Genomic DNA, 14160 nt, shown 5'->3' with positions numbered 1-14160 from the left:
CCTCTTTTAATAAATTTTAGTCTTTGTATTTTTTCTATGTTCGGCTCCACATATCTATGCGAGAGCTCTTTTTCTAAAATGGAATTAACGAAAACGGATAAACGTTCTTCTTTAAATGATGCATCTTTATCCTCTTTAATGCTAGCAAGAACTTCAAACTTTGATGTTGATATTTCATCACTTGTACAGTCGCACAGTATTCGAAAATTGGTTTAATTTCTTCTTCTTTTTAAGTTCCCATTGCCGATCAAAAGTTGCTGTTTTTCTCTTCTTCTTCAGTGGAATAGGCCTACAGGGGATACTACTTAAAAAAAAAACGCGTTGGCAATAGTACCTCATGGATGACACGGAAACCTATTGTGTACCTTCTAATTATATAAAAATATAAGAAAAAAAAATATATATATATACTTGTACAAGTTTGTACGAAATATTATACATATAGTCGTATCGATACATTTATTTTTCAGCCTTTGAAGTGCGTTAAAGGAGCGCGCTGTCAACGCTAACACGTTATTATATCTTTATCGCTCATTACATGTACAAGGATTGAATGACGCGTTAGCGCTGATCGACGCGCTTCCCGAACGCATCTTTAGTAGGCAGCACATAGATGCGCCTTATGATCTCAACGGTCCTGAGATCGCGAGCCGCGACTGTCAGTTGTTGGGATCCGCCGCGCGATAAGGGGAGATAGGAGGCGTAGGGCGTAGCTCCCGAGAATCGGCCGAAAGTTGGAAACTTTGTCGAGCTCTGGCATAGTTAAAGTTGACATGCACGCAATTCTCTCCTTTTACACATAAAAAGTGGTACCACCAGTTGATATTATTTAACAAGACTTCGCGTAAAATAGAAACCGTATACATTAACAACAGTTCTTTAAATATATATTTATGCGCGCGGTTGTCCGAAATTTAGATTGCTCGCAAATCGCTTCTTGAAAAATTTTGAATTTACGATGGTTCGCGCCTTGTGGCTATACGTTCTCGCTATTATAATAATGTATGCTATTGCGGATGGTAAGTATCGATGTGTATGCAAATCATTTGTCTTTCATTAAGGAAGAACAAAATACTTTACAAGCAAAGACCAATTACATAATTACGTAGATGTGCAATAATGTTTAATATAAACACGGAATATATATGATTTATCCTTTCAGACGGAGATGACTTAGAGAATCTTGAGAGCATTTTCCTGCGTCATTACACGGGGTATCTTTGCACCTTTATTATCCATACGGTTGATGTTTGTATAAGAAACAAGATAAAAGATCCAGTAAACAGCAACTGACACAAACATTATAGCAATGTTATTGCAATTTTTTTACACTCAACACAATGTAATTGTTATGTACAACGTGTGTCATCTTAGACATGCATTACTTTGGGTAAAAAGTTATAATATCAATGTAATGTTACTGTTTTTTGAATCACTTTTACCAAGGACTAGTGCACAGTCTTAAGTTGTACGTACGTATTTGGCACCGCTGTTTGTCTCAAATCACCGGAAATCCGAAGTCGCTAGATTCGAAGTCGTTCGCGTCGCCTTCTTCTTAACAAAAGGAGGTAGTAGTTCGTTCGTTCTCGGTGTAGCAAGTGCGCGGCATAGCGTCTTTTCCGAAAAAGCAGTGTAAATTGTTCAATAAAGATGACAGTAAATTATAGTTAGCAAGGGCCAACACGATTTCTATATCTATCTTAATCGGTTAAAATAACTGTTTTAATAACATCTCAAAATTCCAATCGAAGCTGCTGCTTTACTTCTCATTTTCTATTTCTTCTTACAGCAACTTCAGTTGAAATCCTGTAAAGTTACTAAAACTGCAAGATTAATTTAACCGGAGCTTGGCAAAAGTAGTCCTTAATTCACTAGCTTATTCACTGAAGAGACTTTTGTTAGTATATTTCTTTAGCGATATGGACGTTTCCTTCAACGCGAGATTAGATAAGAATTTTCCCTATAAATCTATATCTTTCAAGCATCAGACATTTACCTCGCTTAGGAAAACACTGGACGAGTACATTGATTATCCGCTGAACGACGTTAGCTCGCTGCAAACCAGACTAAATCCCAACAGAAAGACAGTGTTGTATATTCATGGTTACAAGGAGAATCTGCAAAAGAATACCGTGCGGATGGTGGTGCAAGGTATATGTAGTTGCGTTAGACGATACGAACAATCATCCATCGAAATGCTGACTAAATAAGCCGTTGTATTTCTTCAGCATACCTCATCCGAAGCGACCACAATATCATTGCATTAAGTTATGCCGAATTGGTGAATGGGACGTACAGGAACGCAATAAAGAACATTGATCCGATCGCAAAAGCTGTTGCATCGGTTCTCAACAACATGTCAGAAACAGGCTTCAATACGGAGAATCTGCACATCGTCAGTATTTCCTTAGGCGCCCATGTCGCAGGCCGCATTGGCAGAAATGTGGTAAACGCAAGTATTGGCAACTTCACGGTTCCTAGAATCACAGGTAGGTATTAACTTCTTACCAGTCAATCTGATTTCGTCATCGTATACGCGAACATTCGCAGTACAAATGGCAAGGGGTTTGGAAAATAGAATTGCATGATGTAGAATAATTTCTTTTTTTCGTTTTATGTTAACTGTTTGCGAACATTTTACAGTCTTTGACGATTTTACATCGAACTTGCTTCGACTACGACTATCGGGACATAAAAAGGGCGCAATACTGAATTTGAGAAAGTTACTACTACTACTAATTTTACTAATACTACTAATTTACTAATACTACTAATACTACTAATTTACTAATACTAATTTTAGATAATTCGAATGACTGACGGAACTACACTGAAATGTCACGTGAGATTATTTCTATTTCTTTTATACAGTGTTGTTCTACAAACCAGAGTAATAGTCGATTAACAATCAGCCCAAAATTACTATTTTCTAAACATATGAATTCTCTCTAAACCTCTCTAGACAGTCTACCTCTAGACACTGCTTTGACAAGACAGTCTTCTCTACTTTGAATAGTCGATAAATAATAAATCAATATTACATATATTTAAAACATTCCAATAACTTAGTTGTACAAAGTATCGGGACTGTTATATCGATTATGTATTTCCTATATATTTCGATAGTTGCTGTCGAGAAGAATTGATAAAGTGACATGAAATCGTTTGACAAGAAAACACAAATAATATTGTAAGATATTTCTTTTATCTCCAGGTCTGAGAGTTTGATAAACACAGAATAGCTTTATTTGGTCAAGGAAGAGTTATCACTGTCTCGAGCGTACTGTGATAACAACACAAACTTTATTATACGACACAATGTTACATGAACCGGAGATCGCCGGTATCGGACAACCGTTACACACAAATCCTTCGTCGGGTCGTATCACTTCTAAACGTCCCTTTGATTCCGGGCTCACAAATATCCCGTTCTTAATAAATTGCTCTCACTTTGTGATTCTTAACGTTCACTCGCTCACGACTACGCGCTCGTAATTCATGTACCATATCTTGGCGACTCTTAGCATTCGCCTCGTGCTTCTTAAATCTCTCTCACGTTCCTATCGGACAGACGTTCACGGTTCGCTCTCTCTGAGATCTCTTACCTGATCTCTCTCCGACCGTTCTCTCTCACGTCTCTCTGAGATCTCTTCCCGCGCAGATCTCTCGCTCTTCTTTACTTACAGATAACTCCCTTTTTAATACATAGCGCAGGTTACCACCCTTGATTGATTAAAGTCCGACTTACAATCACGTGTCAGCCAGTACCAACCGCTTATATACGATTTAAAGACCTTTAAAGACCGTAGAAAAATATTTCTTACAATATATCATATATACACGCGCATACACACACACACACACACATATATATATAATATATATATATAGATTTTCAATAATGGCTATGAATATTAGAACAGACAATAAGTCAAGTGGAAACTTTGCGTTAACTAACATGACTGTTTTTGTAACTCCGTGTATCGCTTCTGCCATAGTAGTTGCATCACACTTTACAAAAATAAATATATCCCTTACAGAAATTTATTACTGGCTGTAATAATTTGGCCAGTGATAATAAGTAAAAATACGAATACGAGTAATAAAATTACTTATTACCACTAACCAATTTATTACAGCCAGTTATAAATTTCTGTAAAGAATAAACTTCTTATAAATAAATCTTATAAATAAAATTTTCTTTTTTGAGAGCGTATATATAAGTATATATACAGGGTGTCCCGGGAGGAAAGGTCAATATTTCATGGGGGTATAGAATGAGGTAATATAAGGCAAAAATGTTATATAAACATGGTGTCGTTTATTACTGGTTTCCGAGATACAGCTATGTTAAATTACACCTCGGAATTTAAAGTTGGGGCGTCATTGGGATTTCATTCTTCACCGTAACTGAGCGCTGTGTATCAGTTGGAAAGTTTAGCGAAACACATCTGGTGATCTGTCTTGCTGTTTGTGACACACTGCAAACATGCCGCACGTGTTTTCTAATGTAGAGTACGCAGATATGGTTTATGTTTATGGATATTGTGATGGCAGTGCTCCCACAGCCGTTGAAGAATATCATCGCCGTTTTCCGATGTGCCGCATTCCAGACCGAAGAGTATTCTCAAACGTGTTTAATAACTTACGTGAAAATGGTACACTTCCCAGTGCTCACATCACATCTGAACGTAGAGTTGAGAGAAATGTTGAGGAAGAAGAAAATGTACTTCAAATGGTACAAAAGAGCCCTACGACTAGTACAAGAAAAGTCTCTGCACGTACTGGTGTTCCTCGGACACGTGTCTGGCGGATACTGCATGACCAACATCTGTATCCATTTCATCCGCAACAAGTACAAAATCTCCATGAAGGAGATGGAGCCACACGTCTACAGTTCTGCCAGTGACTACAGAATCATCGTGAATTGGTTCCCGTCATACTTTTCACCGACGAGGCAACATTTACGCGTAATGGCACAAATAATACGCGTAACACTCATCGTTGGTCGCAAGATAAGCCTAACACCATTGTTGTACAGAATTTCCAAATTCGTTTCTCCGTCAACGTATGGTGTGACATGATTGATGGAATGCTGATAGGTCTCGTTATTTTACAAAATCGTATGACAGGGTAGAGTTACCTCGACTTTTTACAAAATACGCTTCCACAACTAGAAGATATTTTTCTGGCTACACGAAGAACAATGTATTTTCAGAACGACGGAGCACCTCCTCATAACACACATCTTGTGAGAGATCACTTAAATGCAGTGATCTACATCGCTGGATCGGTCACAGTGGAACAGTGCAGTGGCCACCAAGATCATCCGACCTAACTCCCTTGGATTTTTGCTTGTGGGTTGGTTAAAGTGCGAGATGTATAAAACTAAAGTGAATACACGAAATGAACTTATTTCACGTGTAATAGTCGCTGTTGACCAAATTAGGGGCTAGGAAGATGCTCTCCGGCGCGCAACCCGCCACGTTCTCACAAGATGTGACAAATGTGTCGAAGTACGGGCCGAAATATTCGAAAATTTGTTATGATAGATGTATTACAATGTAATTGCAGTAAACTTCAACTCATATTAGACTATTCCGACGTGTAATTTAATATAGCTGTATCTCGGAAATCAGTAATAAACGACACCATGTTTATATAACATTTTTGCCTTATATTACCTTATTCTATATCCCCGCGAAATATTGACCTTTCCTCCTGGGACATCCTGTATATATAATTTTTCATAAAGATAAATTTGAAATATATAATTACTGTTGTGCATAAAATAATTAATATTTTTATTATTATTGTTATTTTATTCGATGTTTCGGTTAATTTCGCTGTTTTTCTTTGTTTGATTGAAAAACACATTTATTTCAATTTCAAAATGTATTGATTAATTAATTAAAATATTTTCCGCATTCCGTTTCGTATTACTTTTTCCCATCTTTCTGGTAAAAGATAAATTCCACGGCAATAGAACGACTCAGATTTTGAAGCAAACTATTCATCTATGCATTTTCGGATTTCTTCATAATTTCGAAAACGTTTTTAAGGCTATGCTGCACTAAACGAAACAAGTGATAATCAGACGGAGAATACACGGCATGCGGAAACCTCCCATTCGAATTCTGTCAGTGTTTCTTTGACGACTTTTGCAACATATAGCCTGGTATTGTCGTGCAACAAAATCACTTTTCTTTTGTCGTGTGCATTTTGTGGTCGTTTTTGATAGCTAACTTCAAACAGTATAAATTGTTATCGGTACCGGTCAGCAATGTCTTATGACCATGAATATTACGTTTTGGCGACGATGTGGATGGTAGACCTACCCGCGGGTAGAAAAATGAGACTACCCATGATTTTTTGCGTATAGAATTGTCATAATAAATCTGCTTTTCATCACCATTAACAATTCGATACAAAAAACTCTTTTTTTCTGGCAATTAGAGCAGTGACGATGAGTACACGGGTCAGCATGTTCGCTTCGGCCAGTTCATGTGACACCCATTTCCTTTGCATTTAAATTTTTTCCATCGTATGTAAACGGTCAGAAACTGTCGGAACTGCAATATTTAGTGCCTCAGCCAATTCCTCGAGTGTTTGAAATTCATTGTGGTCCAATAATGCTTGAAGTCCGGCGTCTTGAAACTTTTTTGGCTGATCTGGATCTTATTTCTTGTTTTCCTTGTTTTTTATATCAAAATCACCACATTTGAATCATCGTAGCCAATCTGTACAACTTGTTTCTGATGGAGCAGAGTCACCATAAGTTTCCACTAATATTCGATGCGCTTTAGTTGCAGTTTCTTATATATCAAAGTAGTGGAGAACATATTGAAAAAACAACTTATTGCGTTTAATTTTGAATTGATTTAAAAAGAATATCACTGCATACAAACATAAACCTTGGTGGATTGAATTCTACTGAAAAACGTCTAACCTTTAATATAGCATAAGTACTAGTTGTCACAGTTCACTACATTTACAGTTGGAGCCGTCTAAAGGCAAACAGCGGAATTAACCGAAACACCTAATATATTAAAATGTTTCATGATTACATATTTTGTACATATTTGTACTCCAAACTCCCTCTATCTCTATATGTATGTATATGTGTGTATTTGTGTATGTGTATTTGTGTGTGCGCGTGTGTTTCCTTCCGTTATCCGGACTGATTCTATTTAACAGCACACACATACGCGCGCGCATAGATACATACACACGCATACACACATAAAGAGGGGTAGAGGGTACTTCGGTGACACAAAACGCATACATACACTCTATGGGCGTGGAAACTTTTTATTTAAATTATAAACTTTGGAACGCTGTAACCCACTGGAAAATTATCTAATTTCAAGAAACAAAAAAATTATCGTACTCGTCTCATTGTCAACTACAACTTTTCTTTCGAAAAAAACCGATTTTCATTTAAACTTAAATTTAAAAAAACTAAGAAAAAATTAAGAAAAATGAAAAAAATGAGTCAAAGATATAACAGGTAGAAAATACTTTCTAAATAAAAATTTAATGGTTCTATTTAATGATACCATTTAAATTTAAAAAAATGGTCACCATAATGAAATTTCTAATATAGTGCCATCTATAATTAAATTAATAATATAATTATATTCTCTCCTCCAAACCATAAAACTTTTATCTGAAACATTTCCTTGAAAAACTTCTCCTTTTCGAAATATTTGCGTGCATTGAATAAAATGGTCTATTTTGTATAATAATTTGTAATTTGTAATATAATTACATGATTATATGATAAATTATATAATTTTGCATAATTATATAAGTAGTTAAACAAGGCGGGTTCTAACCCAATTTTCAAAATGAATTTTCAAAACCCTGACTTTACTAATGAAATATTTCCAAACCTGACTTTATTAATGAAATATTTTCAATGCTGACTTTATTAATGAAATATATTCAATCCTGATTTTATTAACTAAATATTTTATATTAATACCACCCCGTCTCTCGAACGTCTATCGAACATCTATCGAACGTCTCTCGAACGTCTCTCGAACATCTAATAATCATACCGCAAATAAAGAACTGTATTTTTATCAAACACAATTATCATATAAAATCCTAAGAGGTGAAAGGGGATAAGCGTGTTGGAAGAAACATCTGTACATTTGAAATAATGTTTTATTAAGTCGTCGTATAATTCTCTCCAAGACCACTAATTGAAAATGTTTAGTACATTCTGTAAAGCACAATTTTTCATATGATTATTACATCGAAAAGTATTATTCAATTTTTGCAAAGAAGGCATGTTATCGTAATCGGTGTCCACGTTGCTTCTCACATTGTCATCCGGAAGGTGTAACAACCATTCCTGCTTCTCATGCCCCTTTTGTGTATACCTCATGCAACTTGGATCTTATGTACGATTGACACCGACTCGTTTCAATTTCCTCTCTCAAACAATACGTGTAATCGTCAAAATTTATCGTTCGCGCTATAATATTCTTCTTAACACCCTTCGCCCTTTTAGTATCCTTTTTACCTTCTACTTTCAGCGCATACATTTTTGCTCTGAGCCCGACGAATTCTGTCATTATAGCTCCGTTATTTTCATTTTATATAAGTCCTGGAATTTTTTTGTTCGTAAGCGATGTACCGTATATGTTATTTTGAGGATAATCGCTCGTATCAAACCCATAGAGCTAAGAATCTATGGACACAGCGCAAAGCATATAGGTTGGGAAATATGCGGTAAGGGGGGTATAGTGCTGTCTCTTTCTACAATAGGACACCGTCGGGTGTTTCCGCCACATACACGATGATTTCCGAAGTTAACGAATATAACATATATAAGTCTTTTCCCAGCAAATATAATATTACATGTAATGTGCATGTTAGTTGTAATTTCCTAATCAACAATATAATTGTTATATAACACTGTTATATAACAATATAACTGTTATATTGTTACAACAATGTAACAGTTATATTGTTGAGTAGAAAATTACAACTAACATGCACGTTACATGTAATACTGTGTTTGCTGGGGAAAGACTTATATATGTTATATTCGTTAACTTCGGAATTAAGATACGTAATCTGAATTGTTTCTAATCGTTAATTTAATGAAATATAGATGTATATTTAACATAATTAACATTAACATAAACTACGTTTACACAGCAAAGTTAATCCGGATTAGTAACAACCGTAGTTAGTGAATTTTTTGATTCGATTGGTATATTCTTTTAAATCTAAAAATATACTCTAATCAGATTCGAGACTGCACTAATTACGGTAGTTACTAAGTCGAAGTTAGAAGCCATGTAAACGTAGTCATACACTAAACATCTAAACTTACTTTAAATATGACTACATTTCACAATGTTTATAAACGAAATAAAGTTCAAAATCAAACAATATTATGTACTTGTGAAATGAAATTCTGCTACAATACTCTAGTTCGATCTGCAAGGCTCTTTTTCTTCTTGGATCGGTCCGATTAATACAGCCCGAAATTATGCAGGACGGCATTGTCAAAGAAAAAACACAAAACTTTCTTTTCATTCACAATAAGTTGAATAAAAAACTTCGAAGCTCAATCTCTTTGACATGTTTATTAACTATATATTTTAAGCTTCGGATATCTTCGGTCAAATTCGTTCATTAGCCGACAGTGTCTTATTGTAGAAAGAGACAATAGGTGAATAAAGAAGGAGAGTGCTCTCACTCCCCTTACCGCAAATTTCCCAATCCTCTTGCCACAAAGCTTACTTTGCGCTCTGTCCATAGATTCTTAGGCCCATGATCAAACCTAGCAATGTCACGTTTCATTAGCTCATACACATCGTCGGAGATTACATGGTAAATTAAACTATCTGTGTCCGTATACAGTACTTAACATTTCTCGCAATACAGAGGTGACATGTACTTATGGTGAAATTCATACAAGCAGGTCTTAGATATGTCGAGAATACACATACCCACATAGATCGGCTTGTTGAACTTCACTTCGAGTTTTCGCAATTCAGCGGCAATTAAATTTTCTGAAAAGATACTCCTGCTATGAAAATTTGGCATTGCGACCATTGCCTCTGCATCTTATCGTCCATCCCATTTTGTCAAAAGTTTTACATCGAAATGATTGCGAACATTTTCCATTGTTTTGCCGTGTTACGTCCTAGAGGAGGAGTGCAACTTTGCCGTTCGCGGTAAAAGCGAACCTCGTTGTACACACGTGTCAGGGAACGGGTCAGGAACCCGACGGGTCCCTTTACTCGCTCGCTGACGTACGACGAGCGTCCGTTTTTCGGTCAGGGAAGCGAATCCCTTTATCGGGGATAGGACCATGAGTCGACTGTTGGAAGGTGGGGCGATTTTGAAATTAATTAATGGAAAATTAGATATTTAACAAATTTATTAAAATACAGATGACAAACAAAATGATATAACGGCGCTATTTAAAATATGACAATTTATGGTTATGCGAATGATTGTATGTGTATGTGTGTCTGTATGTGTGAGAGAAAAGGAAAGAGAGGAAAAAAAGAAGAATAAGAGGAATTAATAAAATGGTGATAGGAAAGGTAGATAATAATGAAAGTAAAACCTACTGCTGGTTCCAAAGCAGAGAGAGAGAGAGAGAGAGAGAGAGAGAGAGAGAGAGAGAGAGAGAGAGAAAGCAACCAAAAGAAAATGCTGCTGGTCTGTGTGGGTGTGCAACGCTGGCTCTGTCGCTCACAGATTTCCAATTCGGCACCGGTTATGTTACACACAACTATGTGTTTTTTTTTCCTTAGATAGCAGATAATAATTAAAACTGAGTGTAAACTTTCAAAATCAAACGACAAAAAGAGAAGTATCAGAATGCCGAACTTGTCGTTCTAATTCGTGTGCTGGTCAGGCGAATAATGTGCTAGACTTTTCATTTTACTTAAAACGTCACCTCGGTTGAGAGGATGGGGTTGTGGAAATTGTATCGGGGATCTAAGGTCTATCTCCATCTATTAGAACTTTGTTGTTAACATTTTCGGAGGTTGGGTTTTAGAGTTGCGTCAGGTCCAGGGTGCAGGGGTCCAAGGTTTATTAGAACTTTTCCAGAGGTGGGATTTTGGAGTTGCGTTGCATTGTTGTAAAGGATGAGGTATCTATGGCGATAGGAGTTTTCGTCATCTCGTTAGGTTTAGTGAGAATTATTGGGTAATATGACGGGATGTGGAAAAGTTGTGAGTTCGTGAGGATTAACGAAATCAGATATCGACTGGTCAATCCGGAAAGTGACTCAGTGGATTTTCTTGACAAACAACTAGAGGACTTTGGTCTAGAGGGAGATAAAAAAAAGGAAATCGGTATGTGATGTCATCGTGCTCGAAATATCGCGGAACATGTTTGTTGAATATAATATTTAAAGTGTAGCGAGCAACATAAAATCAATTCGCTCTATTTATAAAAGGGGCTAGAATACGCGGAGTCCGCAGGACGCAGGACGCAGAACAGCCGAACAGCCGAATACCGTGTTGTTCATCAATTTGTATAAATGTTTCTCAAAATCGTTTGTTGCATGCGTTCGAAACTGTATATTTAATTCTATATAGTTGCGTAGCCATGGACATCGTGCGAATTGGAGTATGCGATGAATCTTTCCGATACGAAGACCATTGCGTGTGCATTGCTGCAGGTTGCGATAATGAATAACATAACGCTGCCTATTATATAAAGTCGCAAGGAGTTTTTTTTGCCTTTTGCTCGGGGGCTTCGTTTGCATCGGATAGAACGGTAAATCTATGTGTGCATTATGCAGGTGTTGGGGATATTCCAAATCAACCTCGAGAATATAACCTGTGAGCGAATCTAGCGAGATTGATGATACAGTCTGTAAAGTAAGAGCGTGTACGGGTTAATGTGTAGAAAAATTTATTTTTAATGATTTTTAAGTACATGGATTTGTTGTACTCCATGAGAAGAAAAATGCTATACCATTAATAATGAGTCCAGTCACCACCGGCATTGATAATTGCCTGGCATCTCCGAGGCATACTTTCCACTAAGTTGACTACGTATTCATTCGGTAAAGACCTCCAAATGAGACGAATTTGTCGTGTCAGCTGCTTCAAAGTGCACACTTTTTCCTCGAATCTTGTGCTTGAGATATGCCCGCACATTTTCAATGGGATTTGCATCTGGCGACTGTGGTGGCCAATCAAGTGTGACAATGCCAGACTGCTCTTTCCACTCGGTACAAAGCTTGCTCCGGGTTTTGGGTCGTTGTCTTCCTGTAAGATCCAGTCTTCGTTTTTTTTTTTTATGAAGCATCGTTCAGCAATCGGCAACAAACACTTCTCATAAATTTTAAGCATTTTCGGAGCATTTAAATTGTATGTAAACAGATGTAATGCTCCAAAACCTTGTTTTGAAAAGCAGCCCCAAAGATGAACTTTTACAGGGTGTTTAACAGTCCGTTGTATTAATCTATTGGTCAAGGTTGACCAGGAACGTCGGATGGCAATATATATCCTCAAACAGAAGCTTCGTCCGTAAAGATCACGTTGCTCCAATCTCGGTCCAAATTTTCCTTTGCCCAAGCGAGTCTTTTCGTCATATGTTTTTCGCAGTGGTTTCTTCACTTGTGCTTCGATATTTGAGGTTATGCGCAAGGAGATGGGTTCGAATAGTTGTATGTGATACTTCTATATCCTTCTGTTTTAATTTTGCTGCTCCTTGTCGCAATGTTAAGGTCGGGTTCCGCTTAAATTCACAATTTTTTTCCATATTCGACGTCACTTTGCCTATCGAGCCACGTTCTGGCAAGTCATCGATATTTTTTATCTTTTTATGATTGCTGAACCCAATTAGCGATGAACGATTTTGACTTTCCTATGTATTTAGCAGCCGATCAAAACTTGAAATGCGCTAATGGGGCAACGTGTTGACATTCAAAGATTTCTGCAGGCCAATTTTTACAAGTCATCATCTCCCCCGATGCGTATAGAAGAATTAATCATAACGTTATGTAAGATGTACAACTCACAATTTACATCCCGGCACGTTTTTCTCTGGACATATACGTGACGTCACGGTCGCCATCTTACCCCATAGAATCAAAAAATTCTGGGGAGGAGGGGTATCAATAAGAGGGGGTATCAATAAAGAGGGGGGAGAATGATAATTAAAATATTTAATTAGTAAAGTCAGGATTGAAAATATTTAATTAATAAAGTCAGGATTGAAAATATTTCATTAATAAAGTCAGGTTTGAAAATATTTCATTAATAAAGTTAGAATTTTGAAAATTCACTTTGAAAATTGGGTTAGAACTCGCCTTGTTTAACTGCAATTTGACATTATGGTACATGACTTTTCTTCTCGGTTACACCCAATCGATCTCCAATTTTCGTCTGCATGATCAGTTACCAACACCCTGTATATAACGTCTTTTTGGTTGGAAGGCTTGGACCCTGCAGGGCCTAACTTTAATGACTATCCGGAGCTCTGTCTCTCGTCCTCTGACGCGCGTTTCGTAGACATCATACATACAGACCAAGGATACTACGGTATTAACCTAAATAGAGGCACAGTGGATTTCTTCCCGAACGGCGGTTATCGTTTACAACCCGGTTGTCAGAGAGCTCTCTATATTTACCCGTATGGTATGTACGATGTACCTTCGAACTGTGAAGCAAATAAATGATACTTTATTTTGATCGTCCGTCGTTTCAGATATCTGCAGTCATAAACGTTGCTGTGAAATCTACGCTGAGTCTGTGAACAATGAGTTAGCCTTCCTGGGGGTGGAATGTTCTTCATGGGATAACTTTTTATCTGGCGAGTGTAACAATAATACTCAGGTCATCATGGGTTACGGAACTCCGAATACTGCGTAAGCAAAAGGACTTTTAAGAATCAATTTAAAAGAAAATAGAATGTACTTGTTATAGAGTTAAAGTGTGTTCTGAGACACGTAACTCTCATTTTCCTCTTTTGTCTTGCAGAACGGGCACTGTTTATTTCAAGACGGCTGCGAAAGTCCTTTCGGGCGGGAGAAGAAGGAGTTTAAAAATACGCCGTCGTCATATAGTACGATGATCGACGACTGCCATCAAATCGAACTGCAACTCATGTGTATTGTTATTTATTATCCAAATATGTGAATCTAAATCTCTCTTCTTGGTG

The 14160-nt window shown here is 37.0% G+C and overlaps 1 protein-coding gene across 1 annotated transcript; it reads left to right on the top strand.

The window, feature by feature from the left end:
- Window positions 1-452: 452 nt before the first annotated feature.
- LOC105180814 (phospholipase A1 member A-like) lies at window positions 453-13871 on the top strand. Its single transcript, XM_025305804.1, has 6 exons — window positions 453-1019; window positions 1163-1214; window positions 2006-2151; window positions 2229-2489; window positions 13437-13637; window positions 13708-13871. Exons 1-6 carry the CDS (start codon window positions 959-961, stop codon window positions 13869-13871), a joined length of 885 nt encoding a protein of 294 aa, XP_025161589.1. The 5' UTR covers window positions 453-958.
- The last annotated feature ends 289 nt before the right edge of the window (window positions 13872-14160 follow it).

Source organism: Harpegnathos saltator, unplaced genomic scaffold (genome assembly GCF_003227715.2).
Source record: "Harpegnathos saltator strain DR-91 unplaced genomic scaffold, Hsal_v8.6 scaffold715, whole genome shotgun sequence".
Taxonomy (NCBI): domain Eukaryota; kingdom Metazoa; phylum Arthropoda; class Insecta; order Hymenoptera; family Formicidae; genus Harpegnathos; species Harpegnathos saltator.
Note: the sequence above shows the minus strand (reverse complement) of the source record. Positions and strands in the feature narration are given on the sequence as shown.